The sequence below is a fragment of the Micromys minutus genome (genome assembly GCF_963924665.1).
Source record: "Micromys minutus genome assembly, chromosome: 21".
Classification (NCBI taxonomy): domain Eukaryota; kingdom Metazoa; phylum Chordata; class Mammalia; order Rodentia; family Muridae; genus Micromys; species Micromys minutus.
In genome coordinates this window covers 39600897-39621755 of record NC_137956.1, presented here as the reverse complement: position 1 = coordinate 39621755, position 20859 = coordinate 39600897, and the positions used below count along the sequence as shown (strand labels likewise).

General features: G+C 50.0%; 2 protein-coding genes across 4 annotated transcripts; both read right to left on the bottom strand.

Moving 5' to 3' along the window:
- Nucleotides 1-6570: 6570 nt before the first annotated feature.
- Nucleotides 6571-7950, bottom strand: TMEM89 (transmembrane protein 89; the record flags this gene model as incomplete). Its single annotated transcript, XM_080934880.1, has 2 exons — nucleotides 7143-7950; nucleotides 6571-6756 (listed from the first exon to the last, which is right to left on the bottom strand). Exons 1-2 carry the CDS (start codon nucleotides 7431-7433, stop codon nucleotides 6571-6573), a joined length of 477 nt encoding a protein of 158 aa, XP_080791006.1. The 5' UTR covers nucleotides 7434-7950.
- Nucleotides 7951-8165: 215 nt separating this feature from the next.
- Nucleotides 8166-18949, bottom strand: SLC26A6 (solute carrier family 26 member 6). Of its 3 annotated transcripts, none has more exons than XM_080934514.1 (21): nucleotides 18686-18949; nucleotides 16972-17137; nucleotides 16752-16891; nucleotides 16471-16581; nucleotides 16042-16190; nucleotides 15760-15924; nucleotides 15524-15676; nucleotides 15178-15260; nucleotides 14952-15099; nucleotides 14644-14757; nucleotides 14446-14523; nucleotides 14059-14154; nucleotides 13871-13977; nucleotides 13635-13704; nucleotides 12377-12469; nucleotides 12172-12279; nucleotides 11321-11413; nucleotides 10366-10542; nucleotides 10171-10225; nucleotides 9460-9596; nucleotides 8166-9227 (listed from the first exon to the last, which is right to left on the bottom strand). In XM_080934514.1, exons 1-21 carry the CDS (start codon nucleotides 18705-18707, stop codon nucleotides 9213-9215), a joined length of 2280 nt encoding a protein of 759 aa, XP_080790640.1. In that variant the 5' UTR covers nucleotides 18708-18949; the 3' UTR covers nucleotides 8166-9212. The 3 variants fall into 3 exon arrangements, with proteins under 3 accessions (XP_080790640.1, XP_080790641.1, XP_080790639.1); XM_080934515.1 differs by having other exon boundaries at nucleotides 8168-9227; nucleotides 18035-18949; XM_080934513.1 differs by having other exon boundaries at nucleotides 8168-9227; nucleotides 16972-18949.
- Nucleotides 18950-20859: the final 1910 nt, after the last annotated feature.

The window sequence follows — 20859 nt, the reverse complement described above, 5'->3', positions numbered from 1 at the left end:
CAAAACCATCCCCAGCGTCATCAGGGTCCTTAAAAAAACCAAACAAAACAAAACTTTTTTTCTTTCTGTTTTTGTTGATTGGTTTGGTTGAGACAGGTTTTCACTCCCTGTACAGTCCTGACAGGCCTGAAACTGCCAATGGAACCAGATTCATCCTCCTGCCTCTTACTCTAAGGCAGGATTGCAAAGCACCCAGTCACCCCTCTTTAAAATAAAAGCCTGGCTTGTCTAGCCTCAATAGGAAAAGATGCATTTAGTCCTAGTGCAACTCGAGATGCCAAGGTGGGTTGATATCCATGGGAGGCCTCCCTTTTCTGAGGAGGAAGGGAGGAGGGGTGGATGGGGGAAGAGGAGGTGAGAGGGAGGGACTGGAAGGGGAGGAGGGAGGGGAGGCTGCGACCCGATGTTAATTAATTAATTAATAAAAAGAAAAAAATCTATCTTATTTTTAATCGAGTGTATGTATGTCCGAGGGGTGGGGGTGTGCATGCACACAAGTGAGTGTAGGTGCCTGCTAAGTCCAGAAAAGTGTATAGATGCCCCAGGGCTGGAGTTAATGACTGCTGAGAACTTCCTGACAGAGGTGTTGGGAACCCAACTGAGGTCTTGAACAAGAGCAGCAGTATAAGCTTTTAACCACTGATCCAGGTTCCCTGTTTGTCTTTAAGATTTTTACTTCTCTGTATCACTATTCCCAGAATTGGTGTCCTGAATCCAAGGTGTGAAGCTTCTGGTCCTTAAGAGCTGCTGGTTTGTACTGGTTAAGAGCTGGGAGCTCTTGGGTGTGACTTGCCAAAATCAGGGACTACCAGCATGAGCCAACACCTTGTCCGTTCTATCTTTCCAAAAGTGCACACTCTCTACTGAGCATGCTCACTGAAATTTCTGTTCCATTGTTTCTAAGGTCAATCAGTGACTTGGGGGAAAAGCCTTCTTTAAATGGCTAACAGGGAAGAAGAAGGGAAAGAAGTATTGTTTCTTTCAATTCCTGCACCTGGGAAGCGATCTTGGGGGTGGGAGAGTGAGGGCTAGAGAGGGGTGGGGAGGTTGGATGGGGGGTGGAGCTGAGTGAGAGACTTTGAAACCACTGAGAGTTAAAGAAACTTACCAGCTTCAGCACAAACTCTCCTGGACACTCCAGTGTTCTTGAGACAGCAGACCCCAAAGGCAGTTGCTGCAGACCTGAGGCCTGGAGGGATAGATTCCATTGTTTCCTAACCTACTATTTGTTCAGTTTTGTTTGAGATTAGAGTGTCATGTAGCTGACCTGGGACTTAAACTGTAGTAGAGAATGACTTTGAACTCTCAATCCTCCTACCTCTGCTTTCCAAGTGTGGGATCAGAGGCGTGCACCATTGTAGTTAGCTCAGATTCGTATATTATTATTATTATTTTTTTTGTGTGTGTGTGTGTGTGTGTGTGTGTGTGTTTTTTTTTTTTTTTTTTTTTTTTTTTTTTGTGAGGCAGGATCTCTCTACATACATAGCTCTGGCATCCAGAACTCACTATGTAAATCAGGCTGACCTTGAATTCACTGAGACCTGCCTGCCTCTGGGATTAAAAGACTGAGGGCTATACCCAGCAACTTCAACAATTTGAGGTAAAAAGTCTTTTTCTGGTTTGTTGTCTGAGAATTTCCAATATTAAGTTTTACTTTAATTTTATTTCCTTCCCCCTTTTTTTATTTTATTCTTACATTGGGCCCACCAAAGGTACCCATAATAAACTCTTTAATTCAAGACCCTTCTCTCTAATTTCATCTGTGAAATCCCTTCTACCACAGACTGTAGACTTGATGTCTTCCTGGGACCATTATTCCAATACCACACCTGCAGTAGGATCCGTGAACCATTCCTTCCCGTTCTCCGTCTCTCCCTTGAACTCGGAGTACCTTAGATTTGCCACAGGTTGAGATCTGTCTCTACCCATTGCTTATGTGTGTCTGTCCTTCTGATTGGACTCCCCCACCCCCAATCATTTGCTTCAATCCTAAAGGGCACAGAGCACAGCTGGGCAGTATCCGTTGATCAGAGCAGCTGTTTTTCAAGTCTGTTGCACCATCAGTACCGACCTCCACTTGTGAGTGGGTGGGGAAGAAGCCAGGTCTGCTTTGTACGGTAGAGTACATACTATTCCCATTTTGTAGGGACAGGAGGCAGTAGATGGTCATTTAACATTGTAGGATGAAGAGGTAGACCTCCTAAAAGTCTGATGAGCCTTTGTCTTCAATGTCCTTCACTTTCAGGCCTTGAGAAAAGCCTAAGGAATATGTCTACAGGGAAATGTAATTGTGAAAACCCTGTCCTCTCTCACACGTGCACACCATGGTAAACCATACACAAGCAGACAAACATACCACACACACACACACACACTATTATCATCAACTCATCAACATTATTGACAATGTTGCATAGCAGTTATGCAACATTGTCAATAATGGGTTAAGAAAAACAAAATAATTTTCCCAAACAATCAACAACTAAAGCCAGATTTCCATGTTACAGAGAAGGCTGAATTATCTTCACAGTCTCAGCACGAAAACAAAAGGCATCTGCCAAATTACAAGTTGGTTACTCCATTTTAAAAATACACATTTTTTTTTTAAGTATAGAATAGAGAGAGAGGGAGGAAGAGGAAAGAGAGAGGAGAAAGAGGCCTGCCGTGAATATGTGTCACATGGAGAGAGAGGATGGAGGGAAATGGGAGAGGAGAGACAGAGGGAGAAAAGAGGAAGAGAGTGAGAAAGTACCAGGAAAAATACACATTTTTTCAAAAGTTTATTTTAGGGACTGGAGAGATGTCCCAGTGGTTAGGACTGCTGGTTGCTCGTCCAGAAGTAGAGCTCTTTCTGAGTTCAATTCCCAACACCTATATGGTGGTTCACAACCTTTTGTGACTTCAGTCCTAGGGATACGACACCCCTTCTAGCCTCTCTGGCCACCAGATATACATGTGGTTCACAGACATGCATGCAGGCAGAACACCCATACTCGTAAAACAAAATAAAGAATAAAAAACTTTTAATTTGTTATTCTTGCTGCTATTAATTTATAATTTGAGGTAGGGTCTCAGCATGTAGCTTTGACTAGGCTGAAACTTGCTCTAAAGATCAGACTAGCCTTAAATCCATAGAGATCCACCTGTCTCTGCCTCCTGAGTGCTGATAGATGCTTGGCTAAGATTCATTTTGGTTCTAATTGTGTGTGTATGTGTCTGTGCGTCTGTGTGTCTGTGGGTATGTGCTCATAAGTGTGGGTGACCTTAGAGGCTAGCGGTGTCAGAACCCCTGGAACTTGAGGTACAATGAGTTGTCAACCACCTGACATGGGTGCTGAGAACTTAATTCAGGTCCTCTGGAAAAGCAGGATATACTCAACCACCAAGCCATCTCTCCAACCAAAACTGTTTATGTATATGTGTGTGTGTATGTGTGTGTGTGTGAGAGAGAGAGACAGAGTTAGAGAGAGACAGAGAATCAGAGATGAGACAGAGAGTCAAAAAGACAGAGAGACTGTTTTAGGATTTCTAGTCCTGCATAAAACATCAAGACCAAGAAGCAAGTTGGGGAGGAAAGGGTTTATTCAGCTCACACTTTCACATTGCTGTTCATCAAAGGAAGTCAGGACTGGAACCTAAGCAGGTCAGGAAACAGGAGCTGATGCAGAGGCCATGGAAGGATGTTACTTACTGGCTTGCTTCCCCTGGCTTGCTCAGTTTGCTTGCTTATAGAACCCAGGTCTACCAGCCCAGGGCTGGCACTACCCACCATGGGCTGGACCCTCCCCCCTGGATCACTAGTTGAGAAAATGCCTTACGTCTGGATCTCATGAAGACATTTCCTCAAGGGAGGCTCCTTTCTCTGTGATAACTCCAGCTTGTGTCAAGTTGACACACAAACCAGTCAGTACAGAGACAGAGACAGAACATGAGCAGGCCAGTGTATTCCCAACAGTGAACTTGTGGAGATCTGAGGATAACTTTGTGGGAGTCAGTTCCTCCCCTTCCACCTCATTCTGAGCAGGCCTCTCTCCTGTTTCCCTTACTACAATGTGTACAGGGGCATGTGCTGCTGATTTTCTTGTCGGAGCTTAGGGCTCTAGGGGCCTAAGCTGGGAGAGTGAGGATGGGGTTAGAATTGGGAGGCTGGAGAGGAGTCAAGGATCTAAAGACTGGCAACTACTGGGAACCCAGAACAGTGATCCCCTGGGAACAGAGGCAAAGATAGGAAAGGAAAGTGAGCGGGCTGCTTTCTGGTAGTAGGTCTCATGTCCTGATTTCACCTGTCCTCCTCCCTGAGATAAGGCAAGAACAGAGCTAGAAACAAAGGAGTGGGTACTACCCCACCAAGGGGGCAGTGATGCCCAGGACTACCTGCCCATCTAGCCTGTGCACTATAGCTTCAACAAACCCAGGTTGGCACCAGCTGACAATCTGTCAGGGCCGTGCAGGAGGAACTACTCATAGAATGCAGCCCAACGGCTATCACAACCACAATGGCTCCTTTCTCCTTCTCCCTCTTGCTCCCTGCCTGAGACCCCCAGCCCCGTAACTCAAACTCCACCTTTTCCCTTTTCTCCCCGCTAACTGGTTGTAGGCATTTTTAATTAACCAAATAAAAAAATAATGATTTCTTTTTCAATGTGCATTGGTGTTTTGCCTGCATGTGTGTCTGTATGAAGGTGCCAGATCCCCCTGGAATTGGAGTTACAGACCATCATGAGCTGCTAGAGTTCTGGGAATTGAACCCAGGTCCTCTGGAAAAGCAGCCAGTGCTCTTAATCTCTGAGCCATCTCCCCAGCCCCTAACCAATGGTTTTAAATTAGGGAGTAAGTTTTGCACAGCAAAGGCTGGTACGTGTGGGAATTTGCTCCTCTTTGGGGCAACCAGATTTTGGGGTACAGAACATTGCAAATAAATACAAGAAGTAGCAAACCCCAACATTTCCCCCCTTTTGTATAAATAAAAAGGTGCTTTCTCATAATAACTGTAGAGTAGGAACAAATATGAAACAATTATGAAAACTGTTAAGTAGGGGTTACATTCACAATGTCTAGTCCGTTTATATTTGGCAACTTTAGAGAAAGTATTTTACCATCTATTTTATATTGGTGAGTTCAGAGTGCTGTATCTAAATCACTTTCTATCATAACTTGCACTGTATCTAAATCATTTTCTATCATAACTTGTATTCTAATCCAAAAAAAATCTATCTTTTTAGGTCCTAAAACAGCTTAATTGGGAGATCTATTCTTCAACCCCATCAGAGACCTGAGAAGGAGTAAATGTTACAGCCCACTACACCCCTTCCCTAAGAACTGTGTGCCCTGAGGGCTCCATGCTGTGGTGGAGCTCTGCTCTGCTTGCTGCCCTCACATCCCTCTTCATCTAAGAACTGTCTGAGAACTCTAAGGGGCTTCCAGGCCCTCACTGGACCGTGTCTCTGACACTCACAATAATTAATGCTTGATCTCCTTCAGGCATCGCTGCTGGAGCAGGTGATGACCCTGTCACTGTCCTCACTGTCCTAGAGAAGAACTTGGGGACGTAGATTGTCAGCAATGGCCATGACCCTTAGCATTTGGAAGAATAAAATTGTTAGTGAACTTAGCTTGAGATGGCTTTGCCACTGACGTAGAAAATCTTAGGGAACAATTTGAAGTTCAGAAAAACACACTCTTACTAGTTGAGCTGGGGACTTTTTAAGGTCAAGGAACAAGAACAATCTAGCTGGATTGGCTGACATGACTCACCGAGGCTGGACTGGTGATGATTGGTTTCTTGTACCCATTTTTGCCCTCAGCTTCCTGGTATGATTTAATAAAAATTGCTGACGAGAAAGAAGGTATGCGTTCTGAGGATTTAAAGTAGATGTGACTGTTTTCTATATAAATGTTTAGATTTCTGATTCTATCAGTTATAGGATTACTTACGATAAATAACAAAGTAATGAATCCTTTCTTTGAAGTCACAAATTGCCTGCCAGTAAGACATACTGGCTGGGAAAATTACCTTGCTTGCTCATACTTTATTAATCTATAACAAGTTGCTTAGTTACAGATGTATTATGGGTCCTTGAAAACATTTTTTTTACCTGTAGTACTGTAGTACAGAAAATATTTTTTCATGTAAAGGTATTGTATTGGGAACACCTACTTTTTAAAAAAATAATTATTCACTAGTAGAAAAACAATGTAATCACATTGTAATTTCTATACTGCTTGAAGGATTTTGCTGGAATATAAAAGCAGGAGTAGAAAATTCTTTTCGGGGCCTGGAGAGATGGCTCAGCGGTTAAGAGCACTGACTGCACTTCCAGAGGTCCTGAGTTCAAATTCCAGCAACCACATGGTGGCTCACAACCATCTGTAATGAGATCTGGTGTGTCAGAAGACAGCTACAGTGTATTCATATACATAAAATAAATAAATTAAAAAAAAAAAGAAACTTCTTTTCACTGGCCTCTTTTGTCGGACTCCCAGGGAGCATGCCTATGCCCTGCCCCCGTTTACCCTGAACGTCAGCGCTGATTTTTGACAACAATCAGAGAAATAGAAGCATAGATTGGGTCACCCAGACTGGGTGGGAGACTCTTTTATTTGAGTTTGTTGTTGGGTAGCCAGCCGCTGCAGGTGGCCCTCAATGTGGAGCAGGATGGCATCCAGCATGTGAAGGACCCTGAGGACCAGGGTGCGGTCTGAGACCGCAGGCTGTCGTTTCCAGTGTTTGTAGGAGCTGGAGGTCACTGGTGGGAGCTGAAATGTAAGAACAGCATGAATGAAGGAGGGCAGGGGGGAGGGGCACAGCAATGGAGCTAGGGAGGAGGAGGCAGGGTAATGGCTCACTGGATCGCCAGAGGCTAGGTGGTCCTGGGGCCCACGGTGACCTGATGAATATTCAGTGGGGACAGATGGACCAGAGTACTGGCCCCGAGGAATGATAGGGATGGACTGGTTGTAGACATAGGTTCCATGGAGATGCAAGAACAGGACACAGGGAGGAGGACAAGGTCAGGCAGGAAGCCCACAGGCCCTAAGCCAGGCTAATCAGAGGAAGGCTGAGTAGGAAGCATGGGCTCAGGGGTCACGAGCAGAAGGGACAGAAGTAGGAACTATAGAGGACTGAGCAGAGCTGTACTCACCTGACCCTTAGCAACCTTAGCTCGCCACCGGTGCATTACCACACGGCTGATAACCAGCATCATGGTAGTGGTGATTGTGACCCCAGCCACAGGGTAGAGGCGACTTCCTCCCAGGCCCATCCAGTAGCCAGGGCAGCCCAGACTGCTCTTGCAGCTATCCAGGTTGTCTGGCTGGCAGCCCCAGGGCTGCAAGTCCAGCCCTACTTGGTACCAGAGGGGCCTTGACCAGCCATGGCTAGGGACAGGCATCACCAGTAGGAACAGCGATGGCATGAAGAACGAGTACAGCATGACTGTGCCCACTTTGAGGAGCCGGAACCCGGGTACCTTGGCAACGGGCAAACACCCCTCCCCCAAGAGCAGGCCCAGCTCTGAGGTAGCAGGTTTCAGCTGGGCTCATAGTCTTTCAAGATACAGCTTGGCCATTTGATAGAGAGTTGAGGGATGGACTCCACCTATCATCTTTCCCTAATCTAAGTGCCCCACTGCCTTTAAAGTCCAATGTTCTTTATTGGGCTAGCAACTGCCAAACTGGTAAAACAGAGTGTGTGTGTGGGGGGCTTCTGATACCCAGCTCAGCTTCACGCGGCACTGTGCACACAGCAAGCACTTGAGAATGTGGCTTCCTTGAAGGGTTTCTGCTGGCTGCTGTCCCTGCCTCACGCAGGCCTCCCTCACCACCCTTTCTTGTGGTAAGAGCATGGCTTCCCTCCTAGAACATCACCTTGTCAAGGTTAGAGAGAGCCTCATGTCACCCCTCCATAACCGCCTGGGTGGGTAGAGTCTGTTCTCTCTAGCTTGACCCTGCGTTATTTTCTTTAGAGCCTTTCTGGCTACCTACATATTCATCTCTATTCTCAAACTATAAAAACACACCAGCTTCCTCCTAGCACCCATCCAAGGCCAGCCCGACAAGTTCTTGTTTGAGGTCTGCCTCTGGCTCCAAGTGTTCATTCAAACAATATTTGCCGAGCTCCCAGACCCTGTGTCAGAATGGAGCGTGACAGAACAGACAAAAAGCTCTGCCTTCCTCGGCTGAGTTTTGGCGGGAGCATAGGTGGCTTGTGAACACTTTGGTGCCAGGCACGGGCCAAAGCCATGATAAATAAGCCCAGGGAAGGGTGACTGGGTGATTTGGAGGGCAGGGAGCCTCTGTCTATTGCTGGGAACTTGCCCGGTACCTAGCACTGAGCCTGGTGCCCAGAGCATACCTGATGAATAGTGAAATTCATGTGCTCTGGGCAGGAGATGCAGGTATTGAATTCTCGCCACTTCCCCATGGAACTCACCAGGCAACTCATGAGGCTGCCATCCCTTTTCTGCTCAGGAGCCCACTGCCCTATCCCTCCCATCATGGGGTCAGTGGCCCAGAGGACCATAGGCTCTGTTCTATTATGCCTGATGTCAGCTGCTTCTTGACTGACAGTGCTCTGCTGATTCCAGGACCCTAACACTATGAGTGGGCAGTGCCTAACCCTGACTTTTAAATCCAGCTGGGGCTCAGGGGTTCACGCCACATCCCTCAGAAACACCAATTCTTTTTTGCCTCTTCATCAGGTTACCCTGAGAATGGCTCAGTTCTGTTCTACGGTTCAGATCCTATTTGTTTTCCCAGCTAGAGCTCAAGGGCTGTCTGTGAAATCCTCACCCAGGGCTGCCGGACTCGGTATGCTCTCTGCCTGTCCCTGACCTCCCCATGTCTTACACCCCAGTTCTGCCTACCTTAGAGTTTATGAGAAGGATTGGGAGTCTGTGCTGAGGACCCCAACCACACCCCAGCCACACCTGACCATGCCACAGCAGAGCCTGAAGTCGGACTGACACATTTATTCCCAAAGCTGTAAACCCACATTAGCTCCTTCAGCACCCAGCCAAGGCCAGCCTGACTGCAGTACCCTGCCCCAGGCCTGTAGCACTGAACTTGGGGTCCCAGGGTATCCATCCATGAGCTGTATGTGTAGGTACATGGAACGGAGTCCCAGGTGGCACCTGGAGGTGGCCCAGAGGCAGGGGAGTTCATGAGGGTGACCTGTCACAACCTCCAGAGGTAGGCAGTCTCCTGCAGCAAAGTCAGAGTTTGGTGGCCTGTGTGGGTAGGAGAGGAGGTTCCACTTAGTTTCTGGAGGACATATATGAACTCCTGAATAGCACACCTCCCCACTCAAACAATTTTCTTCCAGGCGGCGGGGGGAGGAAGAGTAATGGGTTCAATGTGGCCTGAGCCCTGGACAATGTCACCAGGCTCCTGGAGTTGGGGTCAGGTTGGGGATAAGCAACAGATTAACAAAAACTGTTCAGTGCAGCAGAGGCAGCTTACCAAAACAGGGCTCTTAGGGCCAGACTTCCGGTGTTGGAGGGCAAAGGTCACAGCGTCATGGACAGAGGCAAAGACATGCTGCTTAGTGATAGATTCATCAAAGAAGTGTCCAGCTTCAAGCTGGGTGACCACGGGACCTGTAGACAAGGAGCAGGTCCTGACATGCAGCACCACTAGGAGCTTGGGGCCCCAGGTACTCCTAGAATTCTTCCATACTTACTGAAACCCAGGTATTCCTACATGTCTCTCCTGTGTGTGTGTGTGTGTGTGTGTGTGTGTGTGTGTGTGTGTGTGTGTGTGTGCATGTTACTTGCACCTAGAAGACACAGCAATGTATGAAATGTTCTGTTCTTATCCCTCTCAACCTTATTCTCTTGAGTCAAGATTTCTAACTAACCCTGAAGCTCTATTGGCTGACCAAGTTGCTCCTGAGAACCGTCCATCTCCATTCAACAAAGGCTAGTGTCGTAGGTACGTAGAGATATGTCTGGCTTATCTTACATGGGAGCTGAGGATCTGAATTCAGATCCTCGTACATGGGCTGCAAGTCTTCTTATCCACTGAGCCTTCTCCCTAGCTCTATTTGACTCCCATCTCCCGAGACACCCCTGATCTCCTGTTTTTTTTCTCCTTATGCCGTTTAATAAACCCCTTAACCAGAAGAGCCCCACCCTCTGCCTGGATTGTTACTGCTGTCTCCATTCAACGCACTGTAACAGGCTGCGATGTATACTTCCACTTCAATCTCCCGGAAGTCACGGAAAATCTACAGCAAGAAAGAGAGGCAGCAATTGGGCAAGATTTAGTGGGGGAGCTCAGGGGACTTGGTTTGTTAGGGGTGGGGTGGTCAGAAGGTTAGAGACAAGTGATAGCTTGAGGGGCCTTAGCCTGCCCATGGCCTCTTACATTCTTCAGGCTCTTAATGCACACAGTGTCCACAAAGGAGAGGGTGCTCAAGTCTAGGATGAGGCTATGGAAGCCTGGCTGAGGCAGGCCCAAGGACTTCAGTGAGGTCATGGCTGGGGCCTTGGCATCTTCTTGATTGCTGGCAACTACATCCTCTAGCTCCTCCCCTTGGTGCACCTGCAGGGGATCCAAATGTGCTAAGTGGCCATTGATGTTAGAGCAAAGGCACGTACACAGTATACGGGGACACAGACAGAAACGTGCATATTAATATGCAAACAGATGGAGGCATGCATGGGACACATAAGGACACAGACATGGTGTGATAGGAGAGACATGTAGGGACAGAGGAAAGCATACCCCAACATGTACAAACTGTTGTTACCTCCTGAACCAAAGCTTAATAAAGGCGCAAGGAGGGTGCTGGGAGATCATGTCCCATCTTTAGCCAAATAGGATAGAGTGGCCAGGGGCCAAAGAGGATGCCCACAGGCATTTATGTGTCTTATACCCTGACCTGTCTGAATATTTGGTTAAACTTGGCATCCCTGGGGGAAGGGAGAGGGGATTGGTGGAAAGGGGATAACACCTGAATTGTAAATACAGAGAATATCCAATAAAAATTTTTTTAAAACAACAAGAAAAAAACAAACCCTTGGCATTCCTCCTGATCTCTAGATTTGCCCAATGTTCCCAAGCCCTTTCCTCTATCCATGAGCACAGACTGTAGGGTCTGGCTACATCTAGGTCTGTCTGAGACTACAGACAAGGCCAGAGGAAAACTCAATATCACGAAGGTCTTCCTGCAGCATCAGCGCTATTCCAATCCCTCCCATCTGCCATTACCCCAACACCTAACCCACACTAGCAGGTCTTGGCTTTCCTCATGCAACAGATGTGGGCACCCACATCTCTGTGGTTCTCAGCTGCTCCCCACCCTCACTTCTAGCCTCACCTTGGCCTCAGAGCCCTCGACATCATTGCTTTTGACGTCTTCTAAGTTGGTGTTGACGTTGACAGAAACTGAAGAGATCTTGGAAGAAGCAGCCTAGGAGGGAGGGGGGATGGTGAGAGAGCTATCCCAAGTGCCATATGACAACCAGGTCAGGCAGCCCGGTACTGCCCCTGGCTTTGGGCAAGGAGACACATCAGGACCTAGGATGCAGGCCTGGGAAGAAGTTCTAACAAGGAAAGGGACATGCTCTGCTTCTCGCAGTGACTAATACAGGAGAGGAAGACAACATATCTAGAACTTGCCCTGTCCTTCTAGGGGATGAAAAGGGGTCCCTGGGGTGCTGAAGGACAGAGAGTAGTGGCAAGAAATGACGGGGGTAAGAAAATGGGACAAGGGGGTTGGTGAGATGGTTCAGCGGTTAAAAGCACTGACTGCTCTTCAGAGGTCCTGAGTTCAATTCCCAGCAACCACATGGTGGCTCACAACCATCTGTAATGAGATCTGATGCCCTCTTCTGGCATCAGATCTGGTGTGTCTAAAGACAGCTACAGTGTACTCATATAATTTTTTTTTAATTAAAAAAAAAAAGATTTACCTCACCCATTCACATCTTTTAAAAAAATAAAGAAAGAAAACGGGACAAGGACAAAGGATGAGGGGATGGCTGGGGGCCAGGGCTAGGAGCACACCAGGGTTTGGGGCCAGGGTTGGGAGCACAGCAGGGTTTGGGGTTAGGCCTGGGAGCACAGCAGGGTTTGGGGCCAGGGTTGGGAGCACAGCAGGGTTTGGGGTTAGGCCTGGGAGGAGCACAGGAGGGCTGGACCAGGAGGGAGCTGCGGAGGGGACCACACCTGTTTCTGGGACTTTTTGGCGGCTTTCTTCATTTTCTTTAGTTTCATCTCCTGCTTTTTGATTCGTTTCTTTTTCTGGGTGATGAGGCGGTCAACATCCACACCGCACTAGAGACACACGTCAGAGGTGAAGGGTGGGACTCTGGACAGATGAGGAGATTCAGACCTCCGGCACCCAGACCTAGCAGGAGGACCCCAGCCTCACCTTCTCTTTCAGTGAGTCACTGTAGAGCTCAGCGTTGGCAAAGTACATAGTGGCTGAGGAACGGAAGACTTTCACACCAGGGACCTCCTTGGCCTGAGGATGAGGTGGAGTGGGGAAGGCTGAGCTTCCCTCGGCATCTTCTTTAGGAAGCATGCTACCCAGCCTCTGTCCCGGTCTGTGGCAGATACCCTTCCAGGAGCCTGGGCCATAAGCCCAGCTATATTGTTCCTGCTCCCCTTGTTACAAAAGTCCTGCCCTTCCTGACTTCTTGTCTTTCACCAAGTTCTGTGGTTTGGCTCAGACACGTCCTCATCCCCCACCCCCAGTTCCTGAGTCTTCTCTCCCCGCAGACAGAGGAACCTCTAAGTTCACTCACATCTTCCCCAGCTCTCTCTCCTCCCCCAGCCACATCCCAAGGCTTTCGTGGGCATTCGGGTCTGTACCACATAGGCCACCTCCAGCCACATGTAGCTGGGCTGCTCCCTCATGTCTTCTCCCATACCTAGACACCTCTATTCTTTATTCTAGTCGTTATCCTGCGGTCGGCCTTCAAGGCTCTGGGCCAAGGTGAAAGCTTATTTTATTCTAGACCCTCACACAACCACTGTTCCCATAACCCGTGTGGTAACTGGGAATTTCACATCTCCACTGAGCAGACCAAGAAAGCTCCCCTACAGCCCGTGCCCCCTCCCTGCCCTCTATTCTCTTGACCCAGGGTAGGGTTTGTGCTTCTGGCTTCAAGATGGATCCCATCCACTTAGGCCCTGAATAGGGTCATGGACCCAAACTCTTCAAATTCCAAGATCCAAAGACAAAGCACTTCCAGTCTCATGTACTCTCTCTCCACTCGTGGACTGTGTGTGTGTGTGTGTGTGTGTGTGTGTGTATACATCTGTATGTGTATGTGTGGAGGTCAGTAGGTGACATTGGGTGTCTTCCTCCCTGGCTCTCCTGCTTTTGAGGCAGGGTCTCTTACTGAACCTGGAGCTTACCGATTGGCTTACACTGGCTGCCAATCTTCTTGTCATGGCCTCCAAGCACTGGGGTTACAGACATGCGTGCTGCCATGCCTGACATTTCATATAGGTGCTGAGGATCCAAACTCAGGTCCTCCTCATGTTTATACAGCAAACAGTTTATCCACTGAGCCATTTTCCCTGTCCCTCTCCCTGCGTTCTTGTCCATGTGGAAGGGAATTAAAAAGGGCCCATTTGTCTTGTCTGCCCCACCCCACCCCCATTTAGCCCCTGCCACTCACCCCTGAGTATTCTGCCACGTCTCTATAAATATCCGTATCTGGCACCTGCCCCAGGACAGAGTAATGGGGCCTGAGGAGAGAGTTAGGGGAGGAAAAAAAAAAGAGGCAAAGAAAAGATAATGAGGAACCTGGGGTGTCTACAGAGAGGTAAGGAAAGCTTTGGACGTGAAGAGCCAGCGTGACACTTACTCCCTCACCAGGCTGGAATTGGGGGATACCAAAAATGGTTCACTCACAGCTGCATTCGGACCACCACGAGCAGCAGGGAGAAGACTATGGAGACTGCCAGGCCAATGTCCAGGTTCAGCAGGATTGTGGCCACGAAGGTTACCAGCCAGATTAGCTGATAAGACAAGGGCAGGGGTCAAAGGGCCCACGGGCACTGAAGGGCCCAATCCTAGTCCCGGGCTCCCGAGCTTCTCACCAGGTCCACTCGATTTGCCTTCCAAAGGGAGCAGATGTCAGAGAACTGCTTCATCATGCCCTTTAGGTTCACAATGATCACAGCTGCCAGGACGGCCTGAGGCAGGAAGAGTGGCATGAGGGTTGATGAGAGGTTCCACCACCCTGGCATGACCCATCCAGACTGGCCAAGCACCTGGGCAGAACCCAGCCCACAAACAACTACCACAACACCAACCTTATCCCCTTGGAGCTGATTAGGACGTTCTAACCTTTGACCTCTAGTAATCGATTTTATCCCCATGAGCCTAACCTTGTCTCTCGGAGCCCCATACAGGGGCTAGACTGACTAATCTGGGCCTGGCCTAGCTCAGGCCATGGAACCTGGCAGGGAGGGGTGGAGACTCACCTTGGGTAGGTCTCGGAAGAGTTCCCCAAGCTTGACAATAATAAGGAGTATAAACAGGGAAGACACGGCTCCAGCAACCTGCAGGGTGGGGAGAAGCAGGGGTGAAGGTGAGCCAGGGTGGGCTCACCCTGGAAGAACAGCATGGATGTCCACATGGACGTATATACCCACACACGCATGTTCACGCCTGAGGCCTACCTGTGTGTTGCCTCCTGTGCTCTCCTGTACCAAGCTCCGAGACATGGAACAGCTCACGGGGAAGCACTGGAAGAAGCCTCCAATAAGGTTACTGAGGCCAAGGGCTACCAGCTCCTGTGGGGGGGAGAGTTGTGTGAGAAGACTTGTGAAGGATGACACACTCCCAACCCCCACTCCCAGTCAATGGGCCTCCAATATTTGGCCCAGCATCCTGTTCTCCGAGCCTGAGTCACTCACAAGTCCAGCCTTACCCTTAGTCTACCTCACTCCTATCATCTGGGCCCATGTACAAGCCCCGAAACACAGACCTGGTTACTGTCCACACGGTAGCCATGCCTCAGGGCAAAGATCTTCCCAAGTGAGATAGCAATGGCGAAGCCCACCACAGCAATGGCGAAGGCGTTTCCCACGAGCTTTGCAAACAGTTCCGTCTTGGGTGCCACCGGGGGTATCAGCCTGGGAGGAGCGCCTGGGAGGTCAGGGGATGCTCCTGGCTCTAGCTACCCCCACCTCCCTGCCAGGACCAGCGCTTACCCTGTGGTGATGTTGCCCACCACATCGACCTTGAATCTGTCATTCAGCTTCGCACCGTAGGAAATACCAGTAGCCCCAATGAGCTGTGGGGACAGGGCAGAGTTAGGGGAGGAAGGAAAGTCTGGGGGCACGGGGATATCTTTTTCTGAGGAATGGGAAACGTGTAAATTGAGTGAGAGAGAAGCATCACCATTTCACGAGGGAGATATGCAGTCAAGTATGGTAAAGAGCCCAATGGAGGGCTTCCTCCTGCAGTTGCAGGGGCCTCAAATACCTTGAGGTGGTAGACTGGCCAGGTCTACCCTCACTTGCCCTTTCCTGTCCACCCATCCCCTGGCATCCGAACCGTGAGTAGTTCCCCAGGGATGGGCAGGGGCAGACGCCGATGCAGCTTTTCATTCAGCAGTTTGACCAGCACCAACGCCACTCCTGCCACAATCGCCGTGACCACGGTGCCGGGTACAGTATTCGGCAGCTGGGCGCAGACCTCCAGCACTGTCTGAGAAGTGGTACTGTTATAGCCAGAGTTCAAGGTCTCGGGGCACAGCATGCCTACCCACCCTTGCCCCCACCCTCACTCACATAGATAAGGGACAGTGGCCCAGAGTGACTGCTGATTTTGATGCCAAACACATACTTGAGCTGAGAGACGAGGACTTGCACAGACGCAGCCGTGGTATAGCTGCGCACCAAAGGCTCTGACAGGTAGGTGACCACAAAGCCGAAGTGTACCAGGCCCAGCCCCACCTGTTGGGTGGCCAGGGAAAGACGGGGGAAGTGGAAGTCACAGGCACAGCCAAGGGTAGGTGGGATGGGGGTGCTTCACAGTGTAAGTCAGACACTAAAGGGCTGGCTGTTTCATACCTGGAAGAGGCCAACCAGGAAGCTGAGGGTGTAGGCCACCTGTACACGGGCATCATCATCTGTGGTGTTCAAACTTTGCACAAAGGCCTCATCTGCTGTCAGAGATTCTGTCACACCGCCCACCATAACAGACATTACAGCAAAGGTTCCTTCAGGAGCAGGACAGGGAAAGTCTAAATCAAGGGCAGGCTAGACAGGCCTCTGAGAACTTCCAAGCCCCAAGGACTATATCATTTACCCCGAAGCCAGGGCGTTGAGATATTCTGAACCTAAGAGTTCCTACAGTTTCCTAGGACTGCTTGGGGCAATTCACCGGCTGTTTTTTTAATGATCTAGCACTTACCCTCTTACACTACCCTCTACCCTAAACTGCCCTGCCCTGCCCAGCCTTCACCTCCCTCTATAAAAGGGCCGCCTGATTCCACTTACCCACAGAGATGTGTCTAGAGGTACCAAACAGGAAGTAGACGAAGACGGGGTAGAAAGAACTGTACAGGCCAAACATAGGAGGCAATCCCGCCAGGAGGGCATAGGCCAAACCTGGAGGTAAGAAAACCGGCAGCAATGCGGACTTGGAGAATAGGGTCTCAAAAAGGTAGGGGGGGATCCAAGCCCTGGGCTCAGGGGAAATAGTTCTAGACATCATGGCTCCTGGTTTGGCATTTCCCAGACCACAGAGCTCGCAATCCAGGCCGTTGAAGGTAGCTCACCCTGTGGAAGCTGCATGATGGCCACACTCAGGCCAGATAACAGATCACCCAGGAGCCATTCGCGCACAGGATAGCGGGGTAACCAGCCCAAGACCGGAACATACTGGAGCAGAAGAGAATAGGCCCGAGAACGGGAGCATCTGGGACCAAGAAGAGTCCGTTACAGGAAGGACTGTCTGGGCCCTGCCAGAACCCCCAGAACCTCTACCCTCGTCATTACCGAAACCAAGTTCGCCACTGGTGGGTCTTTGCCGCTGGGCCCCAGTGCCCCAGATCTTCTAGTTGCTCCTGGTTCAGCAATGGCCTTTCCACATGGTAGTCTCTCTTTTCCAGCTCCATGTCTTGGGTTGCAGACAGGAGCGCCTGTGTCTGTTGTGCCCCGTGGTCTAGAGAGTTGAGACCATAGACATTCAATAGATTCCCCTGGTCTGACCTTTCCTGCGCTTCTATCTGGGACCACAGAGCCACACACCCGAGTTTTCTGGGCTCAAAGATCAAGGGTAGTCCAACCCTGCTGGTCTCTGAGGGCCCCGCGCTCACACACCCAGACAGAGGCAGTATCTGAACTTTGGCTGCTGGAAGACTCTTTCTGGGCCAAAGTCTCTCAGGAAGGGAGAGAGGGATGAGCATGACCTGCACCATCCAGCTCAGGTGTGGCTGCCCAGCCCTGAGTACCACTTCAAGTCCAAGTCCAGGTCTGGGTCCAGGTTCAGACTGACTGCGCCTCCTAGCCCCTACCTCTCAGCCCCCTTGCTTCCTTCCCTGAGCCAATTCCTGTCCAGTCCCTTTTCCAGCTTTTCTACCAAGAGCACAACCTTGCTGGCTGAGGGCAAGTTCTGAGATAAGACCTAGCAAACCAGAGGTCTGTAAGCAATACTGCCCTGCAGCTTCAGGACAGGACCCACCAGGACTCCCAAGGTCCAAGCTCTCACCTCCAGACACAGGCTCCCACTACTTCACCTGGGAACAGGCGCTTTTAGAAGCCAATCCAACCTAGAAGGAACTCTGCCCCCCAGAACAGCCAGGCAAGTTCTGACCTGGGCTGGAGGCACTTCTCACAGAAGGCAGAGAAAGACTTTACCAGAGAATAGGATCTGAAGAATTTTCACAGAAGAAACTCTGATCTGGGGGAAGACTCCATATGGAATGCACCTCTCCTTTCAGGGGGTGTAAATTTGGAGTGGAAGGAAGATAGCCTTTTGGGAAAGATTTCACCTGTGAGCTCTGATCTAGGAGAGGCTATAACCAGCGGAGAGAATCCCACCGGAGGGGTAGGAACTCACCTGGGAAGACCCTCTAACCTGGGTGTCCAATTGGAGGAAGGAGCAGTGCAGACGCAAGGAAGATCTTCAGAGACTCTCTGCACGGTCGGCTCCAGGAGATCTCATATGCCCCTCTCCCCTCCTTCAAGATCTCTCAAGTCTTCTTAAAGGGCTCCCTCCCCTACCAGGCAGCACGCGCCCGGGGGAGGCGGAGCCTTGATGCTTGGCACCTCCCTTTGGGAGGGTATAAGGGCCGGCAGCGACTAGAGGGCACGCGCATTACCCTGCCGACTCAAGCCGCTGTTGGTCCACTGCCTGGCTAGAGCTTGTCTTGCAGCGGTTTCTCTCCCAGTCCCAACGCGCCCAGCTGGCACACCTCCCGTGCCAGGGCTCCTTGGCAGGCAGCAACTTCCCTGCAGCGCCATTAGAACTCCAGGGACATTCAGTACAACCCTCAAGAGCAGGGGTCGCGCCGGATCCCGCCCCCATCCCTCGCTTGTTGATGGATAACCTCTGGCGGAAAATCGGCAAGGCGGTAAACCAAGGTTCCGCAGGCGGGAAATGCCTGTCGGGGATTTGGTGGTTCCCTTCCTGAATTGACCCAGGCCGGGAGTCACAGAACTACTAGCGCTTCGCGGATTCGCGGAATTTGGGCAGCGCCCTGCAACTCACCGGACCCATCGGGTAGTCCCATGGCCCTCAGAGGGGTAGCTTGTGAATGGCTTTTCAGACAGCTCCCCCAGGAGGCCACTACCGGATAGAAGGTGGCACCAGACCGAGAAAGAGGCCGGCATTAAGCTCCACCGCTAGGATGTGCTTGATCAGACCAATCAGAATTCTGAGGGTGGAACCTAAGCCATATTCTTCGGGCGGGGCGAGCCCACTGAATAAAATGTTAACCATTTCCTTTCCATCGGCCTAGCATCTGTCCCTGCTTGCAGTTCCAGTTTAGTGGCAGCTTGTTAACCTTCTGCTAGGAGCTGCAGCATTCATTCTGCTGGGCCTGAAGGACTGGAACAAAGGGCCAGCACTACGCTTGGCCAGTGTTCTGCCTCTGTGCCCCTAAATGGTCGGAACTAACTGTATGCTTTGTAGAAGGGCCTCACTTTATGAAGAGAACTTCTTGAATGGTCTGGATGCCTAGGTGTGTAATCAAGGGCCCCAGCCTCAACTGTGGGACATCGAGGTCTGTAGGGTCTCCCAGGAACCACCAAGCTTTGAGTATCACCCTCAGATTTTCCCTCTGAGTCTTGGCTCAGTGGTCCTCAAGGCCATTTCCACCCCACCTCCATTTTTTTTTTTTTTTTTCAGAAGTTTTCTGCGGTTAGATTTGGCTGTCCTGGAACTCTCTCCATAGACCAGGCTAGTCCACAGAGGTTCACCTGCCTCTGCCTAATGAGTGCCTGGATTGAAGAAGAGATCAAAGGTATTTGCTACCACTAGTGGCTTCGTAAGGCCTCCTTTTCAATTCTGGCTGCTTAGACTGGAAACGGAGCATTCAGGATCCCTTCCAGCTCTGGAAGCTCAACCCGGTTATCTCTGAAGGGCCCTCTGGGTGCGGTCAAGCTTCTGGCCAGACCCAAGTGAGAAAAGACCAGCAAGGGTCAGAGTGTGGGTGGGTAAGGCAGGAACTGCTGTAGCAACTCCTAGGTTTGGTTTGACAAGTGGGCAGGGCCAAAGATGTCAGGATCTGGACATTAAGGAAACCCTCATGTGGTTGCCTAGCCCAGGAAAGTGGTTTTTTTCTTGGTCAGCTCCTGTGTTTCAACTTCAGGCTCCAACCACAAGGTGAGAGGCCATATTTCAGAAAGAAATGGGAACCTGGTCCAAATCTCCCATGAAATGGGCTAAAAATAACTGGATATTTTGGAGGGAGGAGAGCTCAGATTCCTACAAAGGTCATCCTGGGTGAATCATTCACAACAGCCATGCTACATCTGAAACAGAGAGGAACAAGTGTTTTCTATAGAAGTTTATTCCCAAAACAGAGCGCGGCTTCACGGAACAATTTACACAGACAGGAAAGAGGGCCATTGTTGGAAGGGGACCCCAGAGATGGGCATCTACAGAACCTAGGACATAGCAAGGACACTCTCCCCACTGACAGGCCTCTCAGCCCTTCAAGGGCAGGGGTCAGTCTGGGTAAAGAGGGCCAGGGACCTGGCTGGTGGGATTTGGCACACGCAGTGAAGTGGATATTTGAATCTCAGAAACTGCCTCCCAAGAGTATGCACAGGGTAGGGGTGGGTGGTGTTTGCACAGAACCCCAGTCCTGAGCCACCTTCCCGGCAAGCTGTTAGAAGACTCAGCTGACCTTTGACCTGGGAGGTTCAGGGGCATCACAGGTGCCCCTCTCCCCCACTTTTTCTACCTTTCACTTGTAAACAAAGAGGGGGAAACATTCTGAATTGTAAACAAAGTGTATAAGTTCAATGTTTTAAGCTGTAAACAATAAAAACCCAACCATTTTAAAAAATAATCTTGACCTGTAAACAAAGTAACAAAAATTTAAAAGTCCCCAGAACTGGACATCAGACAAATAACAAAAGAGTTTTGTGAAGGGGATCCTAACAGTCATTTTTCCCTTTATAAGGGACTAACAGAAGGTGGGGCAGCCACTGCTGTGGCCTGGTGCCAGGGAGGCTCCTGTAAACAGTGGAAGGCTGTGCGGCCTACATTCTGGGTCTTGGGTTCCCTTGTTTCTGCTCCCTTTGTTCACTGCCATACCCATCCCTCAAGGGGACAGTGTAATGAGCCAATGGCACCACAGACTAGTGAAGGAGGGACAAAGGAGTGTCCCCTCCACTCACCCCCTGTAGGAATGTAGGATTAGAGGCCCAAGTCCC

What these genes read in the sequence shown, in the direction of transcription:
- SLC26A6 (XM_080934513.1), bottom strand. Translation starts at nt 17,393, where the DNA reads ATGGTGCAGGTCATGCTCATCCCTCTCTCCCTTCCTGAGAGACTTTGG. An exon ending in CCAAAAAGTCCCAGAAACAG is followed by an intron (nt 11,414 to 12,171) that starts GTGTGGTCCCCT and finishes CCTCCCTCCTAG; the next exon opens with GCTGCTTCTTCCAAGATCTC. An exon ending in ATACATCGCAGCCTGTTACA is followed by an intron (nt 9,597 to 10,170) that starts GTGCGTTGAATG and finishes CCTTGTCTACAG; the next exon opens with GTCCCGTGGTCACCCAGCTT.